Below are 23,621 nucleotides of genomic sequence, written 5' to 3'. Positions count from 1 at the left end.
TCCAATATTACTCGACTTTTTTGGTACTCCTAGAATCTGCTTTGCTATTTTGATAGTGACCTCTTTACATAGTTGTTTACACTAGTTATGATACATTTCGTGCGAGGGTCTTAGAAGACTGCAGTCCCATACCTCGGCTCCATATGACGCTATGGGTACAATTAAAACATTATACAAGCGAATGAGAATGTCTGCTGGGAGATGAGAAGTTGATTTTCAGTGAACTTTTGAACTTAAACCATGCTCGCATGGCCTTTCCTCTCAGTGTATTGACAGCGGCCTTAAAATATATATTGTATATTTGTGAATGTATGTAGTTATTTGTGAACAACTGGAAAACAGGAAATAACATGTAAATACATCAAATAATATGTAACAAATAACATAAATCAGATATACTACTACATAAATCGTTCTTGTCGTGATTAGAAATAGAGGTGACGTTTTCCTGAGAGGCTTGGAATGTGACAGGCTCGAAGTGTTGTCATCGAAGCTCAACGCAGTGCTAGCGATACGGTCACTTTGATGTATAAATATATTTTGGCATGCACTGTCGCAGCTGTAGTAGCATATTTGTTTAATTATGCAAAACAATATGTTAAGCGTCCCCAAATACTTGTATTGGTTGGTTCTATACTGATTTATGAAAAAGTGCGTTTGTTTACAATCAAGAGAAAAGTCCGGTAACGTGATTTGTAAATTAGCCTGTGGCAGTGGTGTAATGCTGATTCACCACTGCGCCGGAGTGAGATAAGGTTTTCGATCAAGTAGTTCGCGTGTTCATACATTCGTGACCTACTCGTGTTATTCCGGGACAAGCCGGGTACGGAAAGGGGCGAGTGGTGACGAATGGTGTTCATAGTGTTGCAGGTAACGGAAAAATGCGAGTGGTTACGAATGACCAAGCGGGAATCCGGGAACCAGTCTAGTGCTTTGCATGCGTCGCGTTCCAACAATGGAACCAGTTTAATTTTGAAGGTGAGGGGTAAGCTCCATCTCAGCGCGTGAGGCTGTTGCTAATGCGCTATGTATGTGCAGAGGAAACATGATATCACAGAAGGGAGCTTTAGCAAAGGTTGTGCGGCATCCAGTCATGGCGAGCTTGTCAGCAATGGCATTTCGAGCTATCGGTAGAGGAAAAGTAATGTGTAGCCTATTTGTAGATTCATGTGAACGGCCAGTTATATATTTATGTCATCAATACATGTGACAAAATGGATCATCTTTGACTCATTCACAACTTTTGTGTGACAGTGACATGTTTCAAACGTTTGCTGACCCGTACTCACGCTAAAATTAGATATATGTGTTGGCTCACTCGTGTTCATTGTAGAAATTGAATATCATAGATAAATCTGAGAGGTTTTACTACGAAACGTATTGGTTGACTAATGAATTTTATAAAAAAATGCATGCAATGACAGAGTATGAAATTCATCCAAATCTCCAACCGAACAGGGCCCACTTGCACAAAATGATCTTAGCGCTAAGACTATATTGTAAGCCTATGCTAAAGTATGGGAGTTACGATCATCTTAGCTCTAAGATCGCTTTGTGCAAGTGGGCCCAGGACTATGTAACTAATGATGATAATAACAATAACAAATAAACTTATGATTTTTTATATATATATGAGTTGCATGGTCCTATAGCCTATACCAAACCACAAGGCAGGCAACTCCTGCAGCCAGCCCTGTCAAATTAGTTACCTGTCCAAGGTCTTCATTTAACACTGAGCCCAGTGATATTCAATAGAATCAAAATGTCAGCAGAAATCTGTTTTGTTTTGGACAAAATGTGTTCAGTGGAAATATTCACAATCAGTTAAATACTAATGAAAAGATTTGCCCACTGTCACCGAGTCCTGTAGGACATTGCTGTTAAAGGGGCACTGAACTCTAACAATTCCTCAGGACTGGTTTTTGCCTTTGTGATTGTTTCTTCCCTGTGGATACCTGGATGTTATCCCAGAAATCTTGACTAAATTGCTATCTATCAGGCCTCAAAGTTTGATTTTTGAACTAGTAGCCATATGGCTTCAAGTACTTTTTTTCCAGGTAGCCACTTGTAAAATCAACAAGACAAGCCAAAATTTTAGGTAGCCCAAAACATTTTAAATTATTTTTTTTCAAATAATTATAATAATATGTATATAAGTCATAGCACTAGGCTTGAAATTGTATATTAGTGGAAACTGTACTTGATTTTTGTTATTTGTGTTATTGTGACTCTAACAATGATGCAATTTATTTTACTAGATGACATAGGTATATCCTTGCTTATCCAATGATCATTGTCAACTAAAATAAAATAGTATAACAATCTGCCATCAACAGATTTCTATAGGTCTTCGAAAATGTATGTTTAGATCATAACTGAATATATTCAAAGTGATAAGACATTGAAAGCGAAAACCGGTATTGTAAATGGTGTAACAGTTTCATTATGCAATGAATATTGTTCCAGGTTAAATCTTTTGTTAATTTAGCAACAATTAAATAATTTAATTCCCGCTAAAGGAGCTCGGTAAGATGAAGAAATACCTCCATTTTCAAAGCTTTGTATAAATAACACTTTCGTCGAAGACTGTCATATAACACACCGCTAGAAAGCTTGTTATTTTCATCTACACGGTCGTAACATGCTATTGTATTGGATAAATAATTGGTTTCAAATGACCTTTTCTTGTCAATCTGCTACAAGGTTTGTGATTGGTCAAATTTGAGCATGTTCCCATAAGGCAGCCAATTAAATTACAGCTATGGTACTGTCTGCGTGTGTGATGAATTTCAGATTTTGACGAAAGATTTGTTGTTAAATCTTGTTATTCCTAACTTTTTTAGGCAGGAAATTGCGGTCTATATTAAAACTATGGAACTTCATGGATGTATCATGCTAGGTTAGGAGCTGTGACAGAGTTTTCATTAATATTTTGGGGCATCAAACATCGTGTCCGAGCTGAGAAATTTGACTTATGTTACATGTGATCGCACAAATAGATGGAAATAATAACTTAGATGTATGTTTGACAACTTTTAGAATTATTTTTGTTGATTGTTTTATAACTTTGTATAAAATATTTAAAGATTTGCTTGAAACGTCTTTATTTTGCTCTTTGACATGTTCAATGTGGACCTGTTCTTGAAGTGTGTGTCTGAGAATTCTATTTTCAATTAGATTGGGGGAAATAGTGGATATTTTTTTCAATCTATCTAAAATATTATGCATTGAAATGGAATATGTATTTCGGACATTGTGAAATGTGATAGATTTAATATATGCATGCTATGACAGGTAGATTCATAAACTTATATATACTATTTTGACGTGACCACGGCTTGGTTGGTTTACCGGTCTATGATGTCTGATGACTTGCAGCTTCTTGGCCAGTGTACCGGTCTACTGTGTTGAGAGAGTTTACGTAACTGAATCCCTCGTAATGCTGCACTGAGCTATGGGAATGTAAATGAAACAGACGATGAGTATGGTAAATGCGTCCAATTGCGAACGAGAAAATAGCGTCGCAAATGTCAATGAAATTATTTATGTTTGGGTCCATGTATGTGAACTTCAGAAGCAATAGAATTAAGTCGCCACAAGATACTTTTCAAGGTACGCATTTGGCGACCTCTGAATTTTAGTCAGTAGACAAATTGAAATTTTGGTTGCATTGGCGACCGTTTTAGTCGCAACTTTAAGGTCTGCCTATGCTGTGCCAATCGTAAAAGCATTTGTTGCTTTTATCAATTATATAAGGGCGTATTGTCTCTTCAATAAAAGAAAATTAAATACAGTTTTGTTTTGGAGTTAATAAGGAATTGTAGGCATCTTTTGGGGTTGCATCAGCGTAGTGTTTACAATAGTATTGATGTCATATCACAGGCCATAGGTCAATGTGTGATCCTGTAATACATCATCGTTATTGCTGTAAGAATATGATGTCATAATGTGACGTCTTTCACAAGACATGTGGCTGCCATGTTGTAAGACCAAAGCACTGTATCCAAAAAACACAGAATATACAGAGTGCAACAAGCAACACAGAGGTCTTTATTCAATGTCCTCATTACAATCAGTAATGGTTGAAGATGTGCTCTCATTAGTGGCAAACACTTTTACAACCATAGCTAAAATAACCTACCTAGCTAAAATAACCTACCCAAAGTAAATGCTCATACGTCTGTTCATGTCTAAGTTGGTGCAGCAACTTACATGGTGTCAGAAACGGGATGGCTGAAACATTAATCAAACCTGGACCTTTATCCTTCAAAGGAGACATCGAAGACAACTGGTGACAATTTGACTTGACATTTTTGTATTCGTGGAAGCGGTCAACACTGACAAAAATTATACGGTCCTATCATATGTGTTTCTGAACATTGCTGGCAGACAAGCAATTGGGAAAGAAAAAACATTTGTTTATGGTGAGGGTGAATCTAAATAATCTTGTAAATGCCTGGAGAGAAAATTTGGAGAACTTTTTGCCACAGAAAAACACAACAATCGAAAGATTTGAGTTCAACACAAGTTCACATGTGACAGATGAGAATTTTCCTACATTTTGCACAGACCTATGCACAAAGCAAATACGTATACCGGTAAACAGAGTTCTGAAGGATAAAATGTTGAGAGACCGAATTGTGTGCAGAATAGCATCAGATAATTTGAGAAAGTTGTTATTGACAGAGACAGACGTCACATTAACTAAAGCAGTGAAATTGTGTAATGTCAATGAACTATCAGAAAAAGGGTACAAGAAATAACACAGATATTGACTGAGGCTGACTTTGTGGGTCAAAGGAAGCCAAGTTTTAAATCAAGTCTGATGCAAGGAAGTTCCAAAACGAGAGACTGCAGACACTGTGGACGGAAACACTCACAAGGCCAGTGCCCGGATTTTCTAAAAAGGTGTCACAGATGCAATAGCTTAAACCACTTTAAGTTTCAGTCCAGTCCAGGCCAGGGCACAGAGAGTCACAGCCAGTGGATTTTCAAAGTGGAAATCATATTCAAGAGGCAAGGGTAGATTTTATGCAAGATTTAGGCTACTAAAGTATCAAAGATCTTGAACTATTTGTGATCTACAGCCAGTTAGCAGTCATGAATCTCAAGATGACTGGCATGAACAAGATGAAAATGAGTGTTTGTTTATTGACACTCTGGAGATAGATGGTATAGAAAGTATTCCTTCAGAAGCACTTACAACAATCATTATCAAAGACAAACCAGCAAGTTTCAAAGTTGACACTCGGCTTAAAGCAACATTTACTCACTCACTCAAATTTGACACTGGTGCTAAATGCAGTGTGATGAGAACTGATTTCCAGATCTTGTGTAACCTGGAGCAGTCAAACGTGTAGCTTACAGTGGCGTCACTATAATGACTTTGGGCACATGCAACATGAAAATTGGCTTCAAGAACAAACTGGTCTTCCACACTGACAGTCCAGTTAAACCCATTATTGGCATTCAAAACCCATCTTTGGCATGGTGAAAGTGGTTATACAGCTTAAAGGAGAATGACAAACTGGACATTATTGACAAATACCCCAAATTGTTTGATGGTTAACTGAAATTTACCTGTGTTGTATGATGTGCAACTTGATCCTGATGTATCTCTGGTAGTCAGACCTCGACGTCAAGTTCCTGTACCCATGGGAGATAAAAGTAGAGTAAACAGAAGGAGGAGTGATAGCTCCAGTGAACAAACCAACTGATTGGGTGTTGGCAATGGTAGTGGCGAAGAAAAATGATGGCGGACAGTGTACAGATATTTATAGACCCCAAAGATGTCAACCGTGCATAGAAGAGACAACAATATCCAATGAATACAATTGAGGAAATAATCACCAAAGATTTTTACAAAAATGTTCGCTTTGAAAGGGTTCTGGCAGATACCTCTGACACATGAGACTTATCTGCTTACCACCTTCAACACATCTTTCGCTAGATACCGTTACTTGCATATGCCATTTGGTATCCCGTCAGCAAGCGAGGCATTCCAGAAGAACATAGACATGCTATTCAGTGGTTTGCCATGTGAGAGTATCATGGACAATATCGTAATATGGGGTGAAAGTGAAGAGCATGACAAGAATGCCATTAATGTGCTGGACAGAACTGCAGAAATTTGGCTTGAACTCAAAAAGGGAAAATTTCACATCAAAGTGTCAGAAGTCAGTTATGTTGAACAATCGTTAACTGAAGAAGTCAAACCAGACCCTGTGAATGACACCGCAATCATTGAAATGCCCACTTCAAATGATGTTCCATTTCTGGGTAAGGTTACATACCTTGCCAAGTTTATTCCTCATCTCAGTGAGAATGCAGCATCTCGGAGAGAACTGCTACAAAACAACGTATAGTGGCTCTCGAATCATTACTCGCCAACAAGCTCTGGATGGTATAAAGAGAGACATTTGTGAGCCCAACACGCTACGGTACTATGATGTTAACAAACCCGTCACCTGGCTGTAGTCCGTGCGCTTCAGTAAATCTACATATTTATACACTACATTTGACAAATCCACTGTGCAAGATAAGAGTGATTGATTAATCAACATATTATTGGTTAATCCATTGATCGATGTTTTTTTGTGTGACAACAGATCATTCCCCTCTTGCTGCGCTATCACATGAATATTACATTTCACCACATCAGACCTTGATTTATGACCCAACATAAGATTGAATAATTTCTCCAGACACGAGAAATGCCAAATGGGAACCGCTAAGTATACCTGTAATAAATGCATTATGACAATTACACACGTGTAGGGTTTTTATCCTCCGCCCAACGTGTGTGCGTCCCGAAATCGTTTCTGGAGCATAACTCAGTAACCGTTAAATATTTCTCTACGAAACTTTGCATGTCTATCAGACTCATGCTGAACTGGTGCCTTTTGCTATTTATGAATTTTATAAATTTTTATTTTTTGCGTTTCCATGGCAACAAGTTGGACTTAGGTTCTGTAAGGGTGCTGTTCGTTTCCGGAGCGTAACTCAAAAACTGTTAAATAATTTCTTACAAAACTTTGCATGTTTACCAGACACATACTGAACTGGTGCCTTTTGCTATTTAGGAGTTTTATAATTTTTTATATTTTACTTTTACATGGCAACAAGTTGGACTTAGGTTCTATAGGGTAGAGTTTGTTTCCGGAGCATAACTCAAATTTTTAATTTTTACGTTTACATGGCAACAAGTTGGACTTAGGTTCTATAAGGGGGATGTTCGTTTCCGGAGCGTAACTCAAAAACCATTAAATACTTTCTTACAAAACTTTGCATGCCTACTAGGCACATACTGAACTGGTGCCTTTTGCTATTTCGGAATTTTACAAATTTTTATTTTTTACGTTTCCATTGCAACAAGTTGGACTTAGGTTCTATAGGGTAGAGTTGGTTTCCAGAGCATAACTCAAAACCCATTCAATCCTTTCAAACAAAAACTTTGCATGTTTACCAGACACATACTGGCCTGGTGCCTCTTGCTATTTAGGAATTTTAGAAATTTTTATTTTTCACGTTTCCATGGCAATAAGTTGGACTTAGGTTCTACAGGGGTGGTGTTCGTTTCCAGAGCATAACTCAAAAAACATTAAATACTTTCTTACAAAACTTTGCATGTCTACCAGGCACATACTCACCTGGTGCCTTTTGATATATAGCACTTATAGAATTTTTTATTGTTTATGTTATCATGACAACAAGTTGGATTTTAATAAAGGATTGGTTTAATTAAGAAGTATAACAAATAAACTGTTAAATATTTCCTTGCCAAACATTGCATGTCTATATATAAAGCGCTTACTGAACTAGTGCCATTTGATATTAAGGAGTTTTAGAAATGTTTATTTTAGAATTTCCATTGCAGCTATTTTGACAGGGGCTAAGAGAAATGTTGGGTCAGTTACCTGGTTTGGGACCATAACGTGTTAAAATGGGCGGGGGATATAGATGACTTTGTCGACTATATGCTTGTTCCATTTAACAAGGATGACAAGAAGGCAGTACCAATTGTATTATATGCAGTTTGGTTGCCTGAAAAATAAGGGTGGTTACTGTATTGAGTATATTAACTAAACTTCATTGGTGTAAAAATAATATGTAAAGGTATTTGCTGTATACTAAAGTATGTGACTGTACATAAATATTGATTGTAGTGGCTTGTTTTCATGAGGCCCCATCCAAGTGAAGTTTTGCAGGGAATGTAGACACGTGGTCAATCGGTCGCATTTCGTTGTTGAAGCATAGCCCATAAACCAGTCAATATTTCTTCATACAACTTTGTATACACATCAGTTGCCTTGTGCTGTTCAGATTTTCTTTTGCATTTACAAGGCAACAAGTTGAACTTCAAACAAGGGTAGGGATTATTTCGAGAGAGCATAACTAATAAAATATTTTCTCATTTCTTTGTATCAAGCAAGTGCTGTACTGGTGGAGTCAGCAATCAAGGTGTTTTTTAGATTTTGCCTTAACAAGTTGAACTAAGGTTTAAAGGTGGGTTTCATTTTGTGGTTTAGTCATCAGTCGTAATGTCAGTAGTACCCACAAACCATTTTTGGTAAATGGGATATATGACAGTGGCTTAGTCTCTTGTCACGTTCAGTTGCATTAGCCAGGAAATCGACTCACGGCAGCTTATAAACCCAAGGGGGCAGTGTTAGACAGCTGGGTAGAGGCCAGAGTTGAGTGCCCCTTTACGTATTATAAGTGCAGCACAGTATGGGGATGAACCTTGTAATAACTTTCCTCATGAGGAAGTTTCCGAACATCACACCTAATTCAATGTTTATAAATATAAGTATTAATTCCGTGACATACTTTTTTCAATATTAATCTTTATGGACATTTTCACATTTGGGTTCGAGACGCTTGCGATGTTGGTTATGATTACACACATTTTCCTATATGCAGAAGGCCATTGTACAGTTCTTGATAGGGATTGAAAACTTCGAGTCGATGGTGTGCGATATTTACAAGTATGCTTTATACAAGTAGATATATACAAGAAGCACTACTTGTCATGGTTTACCCCCATTTGTCATACATGTCATTTGTTATACGTGCCAGTTGTCAATCAGTAGATATGGGGGGGCGGTTGGGTAGCCTAGTGGTTAAAGTGTTCGCTCGTCATGCCAAAGAGACAGGTTTGATTCCCCACATGGGTACAATGTGTGAAGGCCATTTCTGGTGTCCCCTGTCGTGATATTGCTGGAATATTGCTAAAAGTTGAGTAAAACCATATTCACTCACACACTCACTGAATGGATATGGGATCAGAGGAAATCTCATTATGGGTCACGTCAGAACAACCTTTCATTCGACCAATCAGAACTTCCCTTACCAAATCTGGAAAGTGACATTTAGAATGTGTTTTCTAATCATGCAACCTCAAAAAGGTTAACACAAAGGTATTCCAAATGACAGTAATGGGCTGTACGACTCACCCTGAGTAAATCAACGTGTCTGTTTGAAAAGGAATAGACTTACCATAGTCTATCAATATTTTTCAAAGCATAGTCTGGAATGGAAGTTGCAGGTATGAAACGAGCTGTAAAGCTCAATAATGCAGCTTTTGGATTGGCTAATGTTGGCTTCTTATTAGTAATTTTATTGGCTGATCAAAGTTCAGGCCATTCAGACATAACCTGTGACGAGATATTCTCAGATCTTTGTGTGGCGGTAGCGAGCACTTAGTTATGATTTTAATGAGATTGCATTGTTCTGGAAATTTAGTCTAAAGTTAATATTTTAGAAATCTATTAAGTGGGACATTTGTATTCCATATGTGTGTCATTTATGCTTGAGGGGGCACAGGTGGCCCAGTCGTCTAAGGTGCCGCGATTCGCTGCGCAGAGTTGCGTCCCTTGGGCACGCCAGAAACCTATGATTGTGGGTTCGAATCCCGGCTCGCCCCAATTATGTTTCTAGGTTTGTCAGCACCATACCCGTGCTTGTGGGTTTCACCGAAGTGGTAAACGTCTGAGACCTGCTTCACTTCGGGCTTTCCTCCCACATTAAGCTGACACGCCGTGATATAACTGGAATACTGTTAAAAGCGGCGTTAAACCCAACTCACTCACTCATTTATGCTTGAAACACCATGCAGCTTGAATGTAATAACAATTGCATATAGTATCATTTGGACACTTTCTTTAATATACCACCTCTCAGTGGCACACATTTTTTAACTCCTGTACTTCATGCTTTTCCTATTCATGCTGTGATGAATGCATTCCACATCATCTATTAAATAGCTGCTACAAAGCATTGCAATATTAGATCATGTTAGGCATTCATAGATTTTAGAAATAACAGATTATATGTATGATGGCTTTGTTAAAATAGATAATGTCTTATCCAGGCATGGTGTGGGCACATGAGCAGAATGATGTATTGTACCAAGGAACAATCATCAGCGAACATTCCCAATCAACCAACACCAACAAAAACTGAAGATGGTAAGCACTGTACCCACACAAATGAAATGAGGTCTTTAGAAATCAGTTTATTTATGTAGTTGAACCCTGTTATCTTGATTATACCAATATCTCAAACCTATTCTGCAGTCCCGACCACCTCACTATATAAATACATATATATTTGCCAACCTATCAAGCCTTATCAAACCATGTCATTTCCATTGACTTTACTATAGGATTTTGTATAGAATCTCAAAGTTAGCTTATACCACATAACAGTTTTGAGAAGCACAAATAAACAACTCTCATTGGGGTGAGCAATTCCTGGATATATGTATGGCACAAATAAGCAACTCACTTAGGGGTGAACAATTCCTGGATATATGTATAGCACAAATAAACAACTCACTTAGGGGTGAACAATTCCTGGATATATGTATAGCACAAATAAGCAACTCACTTAGGGGTGAACAATTCCTGGATATATGTATAGCACAAATAAGCAACTCACTTAGGGGTGAACAATTCCTGGATATATGTATAGCACAAATAAACAACTCACTTAGGGGTGAACAATTCCTGGATATATGTATAGCACAAATAAGCAACTCACTTTGGGGTGAGCAATTCCTGGATATATGTATAGCACAAATAAGCAACTCACTTTGGGGTGAACAATTCCTGGATATATGTATAGCACAAATAAGCAACTCACTTTGGGGTGAACAATTCCTGGATATATGTATAGCACAAATAAGCAACTCACTTTGGGGTGAGCAATTCCTGGATATATGTATAGCACAAATAAGCAACTCACTTAGGGGTGAACAATTCCTGGATATATGTATAGCACAAATAAGCAACTCATATTGCAGTGAGCAATTCCTAGATATATGTACAGCACAAATAAGCAACTCATATTGCAGTGAGCAATTCCTAGATATATGTATAGCACAAATAAGCAACTCACATTGCGGTGAACAATTCCTGGATATATGTAGAGCACAAATAAGCAACTCGCATTGCAGTGAGCAATTCCTAGACATATGTAAAGCACAAATAAGCAACTCACATTGTGGTGAGCAATTCCTAGATATATGTATAGCACAAATAAACAACTCATATTGCGGTGAGCAATTCCTAGATATATGTATAGCACAAATAAGCAACTCATATTGCGGTGAGCAATTCCTAGATATATGTATAGCACAAATAAGCAACTCACATTGCGGTGAACAATTCCTGGATATATGTAGAGCACAAATAAGCAACTCGCATTGCAGTGAGCAATTCCTAGACATATGTAAAGCACAAATAAGCAACTCACATTGTGGTGAGAAATTCCTGGATATATGTATAGCACAAATAAACAACCAGCATTGAGGTGAGCAATTCCTGGATATATGTATGGCACAAATAAGCAACTCACTTTGGGGTGAGCAATTCCTGGATATATGTACAGCACAAATAAGCAACTCATATTGCGGTGAACAATTCCTAGATATATGTACAGCACAAATAAACAACTCACATTGCGGTGAACAATTCCTGGATATATGTATAGCACAAATAAACAACTCACTTAGGGGTGAACAATTCCTGGATATATGTATAGCACAAATAAGCAACTCACTTTGGGGTGAGCAATTCCTGGATATATGTACAGCACAAATAAGCAACTCATATTGCAGTGAGCAATTCCTAGATATATGTACAGCACAAATAAGCAACTCATATTGCAGTGAGCAATTCCTAGATATATGTACAGCACAAATAAGCAACTCATATTGCGGTGAGCAATTCCTAGATATATGTACAGCACAAATAAGCAACTCATATTGCGGTGAACAATTCCTGGATATATGTACAGCACAAATAAACAACTCATATTGCGGTGAGCAATTCCTAGATATATGTATAGCACAAATAAACAACTCATATTGCAGTGAGCAATTCCTGGATATATGTATAGCACAAATAAACAACTCATATTGCGGTGAGCAATTCCTGGATATATGTATAGCACAAATAAGCAACTCATATTGCAGTGAGCAATTCCTAGATATATGTACAGCACAAATAAGCAACTCATATTGCGGTGAGCAATTCCTAGATATATGTACAGCACAAATAAGCAACTCATATTGCGGTGAACAATTCCTGGATATATGTATAGCACAAATAAGCAACTCACTTTGGGGTGAACAATTCCTGGATATATGTATAGCACAAATAAGCAACTCACTTTGGGGTGAGCAATTCCTGGATATATGTACAGCACAAATAAGCAACTCATATTGCAGTGAACAATTCCTGGATATATGTACAGCACAAATAAACAACCAGCATTGCGGTGAGCAATTCCTGGATATATGTATGGCACAAATAAGCAACTCACATTGCGGTGAGCAATTCCTGGATATATGTATAGCGAGCAATTCCTGGATATATGTATAGCACAAATAAGCAACTCACATTGCAGTGAGCAATTCCTAGACATATGTAAAGCACAAATAAGCAACTCACATTGTGGTGAGAAATTCCTAGATACATGTATAGCACAAATAAACAACCAGCATTGAGGTGAGCAATTCCTGGATATATGTATGGCACAAATAAGCAACTCACATTGCGGTGAACAATTCCTGGATATATGTATAGCACAAATAAACAACTCACTTTGGGTCGAGCAATTCCTGGATATATATATGGCACAAATAAGCAACTCATATTGCGGTGAGCAATTCCTGGATATATGTATAGTGAGCAATTCCTAGATATATGTATAGCACAAATAAGCAACTCACATTGTGGTGAACAATTCCTGGATATATGTATAGCACAAATAAACAACTCACATTGCGGTGAGCAATTCCTGGATATATGTACAGCACAAATAAGCAACTCACATTGTGGTGAACAATTCCTGGATATATGTATAGCACAAATAAACAACTCACATTGGGGTGAGCAATTCCTAGATATATGTATAGCACAAATAAGCAACTCACTTTGGGGTGAGCAATTCCTGGATATATGTATGGCACAAATAAGCAACTCACATTGGGGTGAGCAATTCCTAGATATATGTATAGCACAAATAAGCAACTCACTTTGGGGTGAGCAATTCCTAGATATATGTATAGCAAAAATAAGCAACTCACATTGCAGTGAGCAATTCCAAGATATATGTATAGTATTGCTTTGGAGGTTCTGGACATAGCACACATTTGGGATGACCTTGCAGACAGAAGTTAGCTGTAACACAATCTCCTTGTGGTTACGTGCTCTCTTTCTACGTATTTTATTCCCCCAGGGCCAACAAACCCTTACGAGATTAGAGTGGGCACTGGACACGCGATTGGCTTTCGTACAACAATTGTCCAACGTTTTCCTGAAGCCCTTGGAAGCGCCTGGCCCTATGGGGAGGGTTCTGTGAAAGTTGCCCGCTAATTCTTCCTGTCTACTCGATGCCCTTAAATGTTGGCTGAACGAATCCAAGAAGAGGGCGATAGTACTTTCGTAGAATTTCTTTCATGTTACTTCTAGTAGACATGATCTAAACCGAAAGTTGATGATCATCACAAATTCACGACACATTTGACAGAATCGTCATATACTACCAGGTACCACCTTGGGATCATCATTTACAAGACAGGACCAGATGTCACACTTATCAAGGAGATCAACTTGCCCCTACACCGGCCACATCACACTTTCTACACAGAACTCGGAAACACCACTGGTCTGTCAACTACACAGTTCACAGGGGTTTGTCCTTGTGTGGAGCTTGAACCTCCTCTCCAGCAAAATGTGGGATTCCACATTACTGCACAGGGTGATCTACATGTTATGTGTCAAGAGCTCTCAGACTGTAAACATTTCTGATGGCAAAACGCACAATTATGAGGCACCAAGCTTCATCGTCACTTTGATATAAGAATGGGAGCACTCATATATGACTCACAGAGGACGGGAACAATCACCTTACTTTGTATGATACAATCTTTCAAACGAAGGAATTATATATGTTCAGGCTTGTCTACTAGATACAGCGTCGATTTTATAGTTCTTCCCATGATTGTTCCTTCGACCTCCGATGACTACACACAGTAACGAGTCACCTCCCTTCATCGTCACCTTGATGTAAGAACGGGAGTGCTTCTACAACACCCAAGGAATGGAAATGATCACCTTACCTTTGTGTGGTGCGATCTTTTAGTTTTACATATATTCAGTCTTATCTACAGGATACAGCTTCGAGCAAGTTTATTTCGTCTACATGGGATTTGGCATTGTTTCGCTGTCGAACGCACTTTTCCACGATCGTCAAGCCACGACACGATCAGAGACCCTCCCGAAGTCGACTTTTCATCTGTACAGTCTTGTAGACAGCCTAATCTAACATCTGGTACCCGCTCTTCAACGGCCCCTTACACTTTGTCAGTGGCAAGTGCTCCAGGGACTGGTCACATGAGCTCAGGATATGACAAGCTGAGGTTGACTACACTTGCGTCTGATCCAGTAGTTCTTGGCGCCTTACATAAGAGATCAGGACCTTTGGCCTATCTGTTGCTCTAATCCCTCACCTCTGTAGTCATTTCAGCTGGTGGACATTGGAGTTGAACATGTCTCCTGAACAGATTTCACAGATGTTCTACCTGTTTGTAGACGCATCTACTGCTTGAGGTGCGCATTTAGAGAACCAGACAACCTCAGGGCACACCAACAGGTAATGTCACACTGGCAGGAATGCCTCAAGTAAGCTCAACTCCCCATCTCCACTGACTACCTTACACTCTCACTCCCTCCTTCAACAGACGCTCCGGTTCTTGCATCTGGTAGATTGGCTGGGCATACCTGTTCTAGTCCAGCACATTCCCAGATGTCAGAATGGAAGCTTCCTCCCGAGGTTTTCAACTCGTGTGTCAGCGCCTAGGTCATCCCACAATTGCCCTTTTCACCACTTTCCAGAACTACCAGATTGCAGCTTATGTGTCCCTGATCGCAGACCCGCAGACTTGGGTAATGAATGCATTCAGCATACAGTAGGTAGGGCTAAGTGATGCAGAAGACAAGGGCCTCGCTCTCATTGTGATCGCACCTTGGCGACCGGTGGTTCAGAAGTCTTGCAGGAAGCCATCCTCTACCTCAACCTCTACCTCTACCAGAGTGGTCCAATGTACTCATCCATCTGCACAGCAGGTTCTCACATCCAACGCCAAGCAGTTTTCGTCTGCATGCCTAACTCATCTTAAAAGAGATCTAGGTTCAAGAGGCTATTCAGCACGGGCATTTAAGACCATAGCTATGGTACATTGACCTCTATGTTGATAGGGGCTTTCCTATAGAACCTTTTGTAATGGAAATGATCAGGGGCTGTATTCAAAAGGCTTCTTAGAATTTTCAAAGAATTTGACTTATCTAAGAAAAAATCTTAAGTATCAATTCACAAACAGTCTAAGCATGATTCTTAGCAAAGTATTAGTATAATATCTAAGATTTTTCTTAGTCTACCCCGTTGCATCTGACGAAACTTGTAGACGAAAACAAAGCGATTTTGTAAGAAAATTTCGGGGCATGCGTGACAGCGCAAAAGAAATATCTTTTCACATTCGAACACTTAAACTTTTCACAACAACCAATTCTCACTTTTGTAATTTTGAATTTTTAAGGGGGATAACTCTCATTACAATTGCGTGTTCACGATTGTAGGAGAATATTACCGATTGTAGGATGTCTGTGAGCCAGGATTTGGTCTCAGGTAAAGCAGCCAGTTTCTGCAGGGGTAGCCACTATCTCTAAGTAGGTAAAATATGAAGGACGCTTTCGGTGAGTATTCTCGAGTTGTATGTGGTGCCTGGCCACTTCGCAACAAGGTCAATTATCATGTTGTTTTGATCAAATACAAGCTGTGTGTCAATACTGTGGTACTATTTACGATTTACATATGGGGGTTCATCGACAGATGGTGCAATAATCTGCACATAGGATCCATCAATCATTCCAACAACGCCAGGGAAGTGAGCGATGTTGTAAAACGCTGCTTGATTCCGACGAATGCAACCCTGCATTGTCGGAAAGTGAATAAACTGGGATGCTATATCGGCGTCGGACAAAGCTGACACTGTCTGCTCTATCGCTCGACTGACCGACAATTGGGAAAGACCCATTGCATTTGGCCTGTAGCAAAATAATGTAGCGTTGCTACAAACTTTTCAGTTCCTGTCATGGCATGAGAACAAGAGGTGCTAAGACATACTTTATCAGCAATTAACCCAGTCACAACTTCAATACCACTTTTGTTTAACCTGTATCTTCTGATTAGTTCTTTGTCAGAATATATTTGCAGTACATCTCGTCTTGCGGTGGTTTGTACAATATCTATGGCAGCCATATTGGTTGTCTTAAGAAAATTCTTAAGGACTTAAGCTCATGAGGTATCTTAAACTTAAGCAAAGAACTAAGCACTGAGAAGCTCTGTGAATATGGCTTAAGAAATTACTTAAAACTTAAGTTGATTGTTAGGGAAACTAAGATTTCTCTGTGGATTTAAGAATTCCTAAGGCTTAAGAAAATTCTAAGAAGCTTTGTGAATACCACCCCAGGACCCCACTACTGAGTCACCTCATTTCTTGGCTGAATACCTCCCTTATCTGTGTACCAAGCGACACTTGAAGGGCAGCACCTTTACTACCTTTTTTAGTGGCTCTCAATTCGGTGTTGGTTGATCTGGAAGATAAAATAATTACCAAGATCTCGGAACTACAGGCGTTGTGGTGCTCATTGCGTCTTGAAGATCAGAAGGCCAAGTTTCGCCCTCCTTCATGGGATTTGAATGTTGTACTTCAGTGTTTGCGTGCTCCCCATTTCGAGCCTCTTCACGCTACACTGTTTTATAACAAAGGGTTAGTGAGCTTCACACTCTCGACATTACCCTCTTACGTTTTGAGCCTGGTACGTGTTCACATCAGGCTGTGCTGGGATTTCTTTGTCAAGAATCAGCTTCCAGGACACCCTGACTGGTCCTTCTCCATTCCACCTTTATCATCGATTGAAGGAACTGAAGATGAAGAGGAACTTCTAAGGTGCCCTGTGTGTGCACTTTGAGTATATTTCCATCTCTCCAAGACTCTGCATGGTGCTTGGACACACATGTTTATTCCCGTCTCCCAGACCTAGATATCCACATCATTATGGTTGCACGCCATCATCTTCCAGGCCTATGAGATCTCCAACCTTGATCTACCGACAGCTAACACTCCTCATGTGATCCGGGCGGTTGCTACTATGATGGCTCTGCACAGTAATTGCTCTCTTAAAACTATCATGGAAGGATGTTTTTGGAAGTCCAATACTGTCTTTGCAAACTACTTCTTGAGGGTAGTGGCCTTGGAAGATGTCAGAGGCATTCATAGTTTTGGCCCTCTGGTCGTAGCCCAGCAGGTCACCAATTCCTGTCGCCATTAAGAAGCTCCTCCTGTCCCAAGCCAGCCTTACCCAACACTTCCGACAATCATTTTTCGGCTAACCATCAGTTTGGCTTGGTAAATCAGTTTCTAGACTTTAGCGCAACTAATTTCTCTTACAGCTTTTGACTGGGACGTCCTCACTCTCGTATCATCCACAGACATGATTGGTTGAAGTACCGGTAGTTACAGATCTGCGCAAGTGATGCTCTCAATGACTGCCATGAACTACTGGAGAATTTGTCACTGAGGACCACATCTAAATGTATGCCTTCTGCCATACCATCCCATAAAGATGCATTTAGGAGTAATGCAGGATAAGTTGAAAAATCTAAATATTTTTTGTTTGTATACTTATCCTGTATTACTTGGTCGAGCAGTAATGTGATGATATGTTTGGTGGTCACATGGAAGCTGTGTGATGGAATTAGCCACACAACCAGTTGGAACAACTTCTTCAGCAAGACCTCACACAGCTCTTCTTTCTGTCAAGAACAAGCAGCCGATGCATTAAGGAATAATGCAGGATAAGTATACAAATATAAAAACTCTAGATTTACCTAGTAATTGTAATGTTTATTGACTAATAGTAAATTGTGTATAGACAATATGGCTGCACTTTCTGGCTACATCAAAAAGTGTGAATCAAAGTCTGATTAAAGGAATCAAAGCCCCATGATGCTACTCACAATATCCATGCAGTGCAGAAACTAGCTTTAGTGAAAGTGGCACTTTGTTGTTTTTGTCAAGTGGACAGTCAAAATAAAATGTGCTTCAGACATAACATTATCACACTAATCTCAATTACTTGTGTATGAAATCGAATTTCTATGGATCTGTCTGGATATCTGTGCCTTGTTATTTCCGGTGTCAAGATATCTCGAAGTTACAAGAAGTTCAAAATAACTGGGTTTGACTGTATTTATAAAAAAAAGTTTCATTAACATCTACTGAAAAGGATGCCAAGATTGTCAGAGACAGCAGTGAAGTTAAAGTTTGCATCAGCATCTTGCTACAATTTTCACAAAGGAATTGACTGTCCATACTATTTAAATCATTAGCTCGCCTAGACCTAATTCTTCATTTCATGGTGAACATGCCTGAACATGAAATGAAATGCAAAGTCTTAATCTTATGCCTGTTTAAGATTCTCCTTCACCAAAAAATAAACGCATTACCAGATTATTTAGATGGGAAGTAACATGTATTACTCATCTGAAAATTTCATGAGTGATGACATATTGCAAACAGAACAACAGTAGACAACATGAAGACATTCAATGGGAAGTGACAAAGGTCAAGGCCACGAGAACTCTGTATAATTACCCTGCAACCTCCACATCTGTCCATCTACTGTATGCAATTGTGGCAAGATTTTCATGGCAACATTGCAGCAAATATCTCAGCATGTTCATGAACTGAACCATCTCGTCGACCTGCCCTTCAAAGGCAGTTCTTCATGGTCAGATATTGCTGCTATTGTAGAGGATGCTGTTAAAGGATGTTCTGGGGAGCCATTGTGTGGTGGGTCGGCCAAACCTGGATCAGTCATTTTTACTATTTTGCTGTTTGTAACCGTACCAAAGTCTTGAGATGGTGTCCTGGGACATTCAATACCATAGCTACAATCATGTGATGCCACACATAACGTTTCAGTTAGTCATGGCATGACTTCACAGTTACTAACAGACAACAGTTTGGCAACTGAGAAAATGCCGCATTTATGGGCCTATTCATGATGTTTCATGTGCAGAACATGCATGTGCATGATCATATGGTTCCCACGTCGTGGTATTTATAGTATTGTTATGTTTGGTTTATGCACTTGGTCATTTCTGTGTAATCTGCATATTGATATCACATATGCAGTTCATTTTTTGAGAAGTGCATAAAGTATGCATTGTGTCGTTAAATTTTTGTGTATTATTTGGATTATTGTAAGATGGGTGTTGTTTACAGAATAGAAAAGGAAATAAAGTAAGAAGTATTGTTTACAGAATAGAAAGTAATCATAACCAGATTCAGGTTGATTGTACAGGTAGAATGTGAATATGTAGCCGCTATAAATAATGACAGTACATCCATGACTTACACTCACATTACAGTAGAAAGTTGAAATATGAACACATATTTCAGAAAGTGCTCAAATGTAACAAATGTTATGTTTCACTACGATTTGTGTGTTTGATGTTTCATGCTGCACTCAGCAATATTCCAGCTATTTGACGTCGGTCTATAAATAATGGAGTCCGGACAGACAATCCAGTGATTGACATCATGAGCATTGATCCATGCAATTGGGATACGAAGACATGTATCAACCAAGTCAGTGAGCCTGACCACCCTATCCGGTTCGTCGCCTCTTCCGAAAAGCAAAGTCACCTTTTATAGCAAGTATGGGTTGCTGAAGACCTATTCCACTCAGGATCTTCATGGGTAGAAGTGTTATCCCAAATAAAACATGTGTTATAGTTATGTAATATGGTCTGTTTACTAACTAGCATACTAGCCATTTCAACTTCAGAATGAATGTTCAAATTGATTCAGCTCTATGATGCACATAAGGACTTGAATTCTTGTTGTAGTGTTCAGCCACCCTTATCAATACCAACACTCTAAATAAGTATGTAACCATGGTAACTGACATCAGAAAATTACTAGAAATATGTGACATTGTGCAAATGAAGTGTATTATTGTTTTCATAAAACAATTCTTCTTCTCTACTTAACTGACGCTATTTGTTGAAAATGAAATAATTTTATGGAAGTTTATGAACGTCATTTTAAGTATACTAGCCACATAAAGAAACTGTGCACGGAGAAAATATATTCTGGATTGAAATACAACACAGCAAGAACAAAATGATGCAGACGCTGTAGCAGCTGAATGATCGGACCATAAGAAAATGTCAACGGGACCTGAACAACATCTGTTCAGATGACGTCAGAAGATCAAAATGGAGTAGGGGGTCATATGACAAAGTCACAAAGTCAATAACGGGTATGAGCACCCTGTGCGTGAATCACAGCAGTGCATCGGCGACGCATGGAGTCCACCAAATGGGCATGGAAGGCCTGGGGAATGGCCTGCCATATCCTCCTCAAATCCTGTGCCAAGTCATGGACGTTATCTTGAGGATGTGGAAGACGACGCAGACGGCGGTCCATCCCACACATGCTCTATTGGGGAGAGATCTGGAGAAATTGCAGGCCATGGCAGTAACATGACATTGTTATGGTGAAGGAAATCAATTGCGACCCTAGCCGTGTGAGGACGAGCATTGTCCTGTTGAAATGTCAATCCCGGGCCATGACGTTGCAGGAAAGGAATGACCACAGGCCTCAGAATCTGATCTCTGTAGCCAACACCGGTGAGATTGCCCTGAACAACCACCAAAGGGGTTCGGTGCCGTGCTGTAATCCCACCCCAAATCATCACAGAGCCACCTCCAAAACGATTCCTCTCCACAATACAGTCGCGTGCATAACGTTCTCCCAAACGCCAGTAGACACGTTGGCGCCTGTCACTGTGGGAAATGTTGAACCTCGATTCATCTGTAAAGACAACATTTCTCCACCTTATTCGAGGTTGGCGAACATGATTACGACACCATCTTAGACGGTTGACTCGATGAAGGTGTGTCAGGATGGGACGTATGGCAGGGTGTCGTGGTCGAATCCTGTACTGACGTAAATGATTCCTGACAGTGTTGAGATGGATACGGCGCAGTCCAGGAATTGTCGGGGACGTCATTACTGCCGTTTTGAACCTGTGTCGGAGATGTGTAACTCGAATCCATCTGTCCTGTCTTGGCGTCGTTACTCGGGGACGTCCTGAATGTGGGTGGTCGGCAACGTTATTTGTGTTCTGATAACGCCTCACCAATGCCGATATCGTGTTACGATGGCATTGGAAATGTGTTGCCACCTGTTGTTGCCTCATTCCCGCTCGGATCATTCCAATGGCTTCATGACGCTGTGCAGCTGTCAATCTTGGCATGATTTGCTTGTGATATGCTTGTGTCTGCGACTGAGAAGTTTTGAATTTTTGAATGACCACAGATCATGCTTTCCAAAGTGACTGCGAATTTTGAGTTGCACTTGCTGTGTACAGTTGCACAGGTTGCACGTGCAGTAACACATTGCACGTCCATAGGCCCCCATCAATGACGTCATATCGCATGGCACGTGCATGAGCGTTTGAACCTATCTTTCATATATGGACAGTGTGCCCTTATATCTATATTTTCTCCGTGCACAGTTTCTTAATGTGGCTAGTATACATACACATACCACTGTTACTATTATTTATTAAAGAAATGCATGTGAAATTGACATTTCTATGCAAATACTCAATATATAGGTAAATTGTGTAAAATCATTTATATGTAGTTATATTCTGCTGTATTTAACTTGCATTGATAGAAAATATTAAGATCAATGCCCTCTAAACTGTGAGGAATGCCAATGAGGACAAGTTTAGGGAACTAGCAGCTACCCTCCTCAGGGGTTAGTTAAAGTCCGTCCCAAACCTAATTCATGAATATTTGCTGGCAAGGATGAACCTCCTAAATTTATGTCTACCTTGTCTTATCTTAAGGCAGCAAATCTGAAGGATCTTTTTACCCATGTAATCAGACATAACACTATCTTCTGACACTTAGACGATAGTGTTTCCCATATTCTGTTCTTTTCTTTAAACCCAGTGAAGATCCAGGTTAGAACTGATCTCCAGCAACCGATGCTTATTGCAAGAGGCAGCTGGATCAGGTGCTCAGACTCGCTGACTTGGTTGATGCAGGTCATCATATCCCAATTGCATAGATTAATGCTTACAATGTCAATCGCTGGATTGTCTGGTCCAGACTCGATTATTTACAGACCGCTGTCATATACCGGGGTAGGTGGAATATTGCAGGGGCAGCGTTAAACAACAAACAAAAATCTTTGCTGTAAAATTGGGCACCAGGCCTTTCTTTTACATTTCCTAAGCTGTTGCCTTCTCCAGTACATATATGCTAGTATTTGTACAAGTGTTTCCTTTCATTTTCTTTTCTCTGGTATTTGGTAACTGCTGAATGATGCCCTGTTTGAATATGGGTTAGGAAAGGCATTTTGGATAACGTACTGAATGGCTCTGTTGGAGCACTGCTTTACTGTGTGAAGTCTTTTAGACCCAAATCTCTCCCATTAAAACATACACAGTAGATGAGTTTGATCTTGTTTCAGCTGTTGATCCGGCACCTGACATCAGCTCATACAAAGTGAAGGAATATTACAGTCACAACGACTTCTCCTTTTATGACATTGATGCTGATATGAAGACTCACCGACTGAAGCAGCCCTCCAGTCATGGTGCTTTGCAGCCATGAGATTTTACATGAACATTTCCCAGAAACTTCTGTTTCTGAGGCTTATAGTGACACAGCCAATAGAAGAAAGCCTCAGGATACTTAGGCTTATTGTATTTCTGTATCAATAAAGTTAATTTTTATCAGATTCACAATTATTCACGAGGTTCTGTTATTCACTTGAAACCTTACAAGTGGAGCAATTGTCATCATTTTGCTTCTTTATTCATGGGCAGTGGGGTAGTCTATGGTTAAAGCATTCACTTGTCACACCAAAGGCCTCGGACTCCCCACATGGGTATAATGTATGAAGCCCATTTCTGGTGTCACCAGCCATGATATTGCTGGAATATTGCTAAAAATCAATGTAA

At 39.5% G+C, this 23,621-nt stretch overlaps 1 protein-coding gene and 1 pseudogene across 1 annotated transcript; one reads left to right on the top strand and one right to left on the bottom strand.

Moving 5' to 3' along the window:
• The first annotated feature begins 1,038 nt into the window (after positions 1–1,038).
• LOC139466997 (uncharacterized) lies at positions 1,039–23,408 on the top strand. The gene is made up of 3 exons (XM_071248702.1): positions 1,039–1,141; positions 10,373–10,469; positions 23,129–23,408. The coding sequence occupies exons 1-3, from the start codon at positions 1,046–1,048 to the stop codon at positions 23,269–23,271; spliced, it is 336 nt and encodes a 111-aa protein (XP_071104803.1). The 5' UTR covers positions 1,039–1,045; the 3' UTR covers positions 23,272–23,408.
• LOC139466863 (putative nuclease HARBI1) lies at positions 16,153–16,827 on the bottom strand (annotated as a pseudogene).
• Positions 23,409–23,621: the final 213 nt, after the last annotated feature.

Source organism: Haliotis cracherodii, unplaced genomic scaffold, assembly GCF_022045235.1.
Source record: "Haliotis cracherodii isolate W230 unplaced genomic scaffold, xgHalCrac1.p SCAF_19, whole genome shotgun sequence".
Classification (NCBI taxonomy): domain Eukaryota; kingdom Metazoa; phylum Mollusca; class Gastropoda; order Lepetellida; family Haliotidae; genus Haliotis; species Haliotis cracherodii.
The sequence above is the reverse complement of the archived record's forward strand: the minus strand, read 5'-3'. Positions and strand labels throughout refer to the sequence as shown.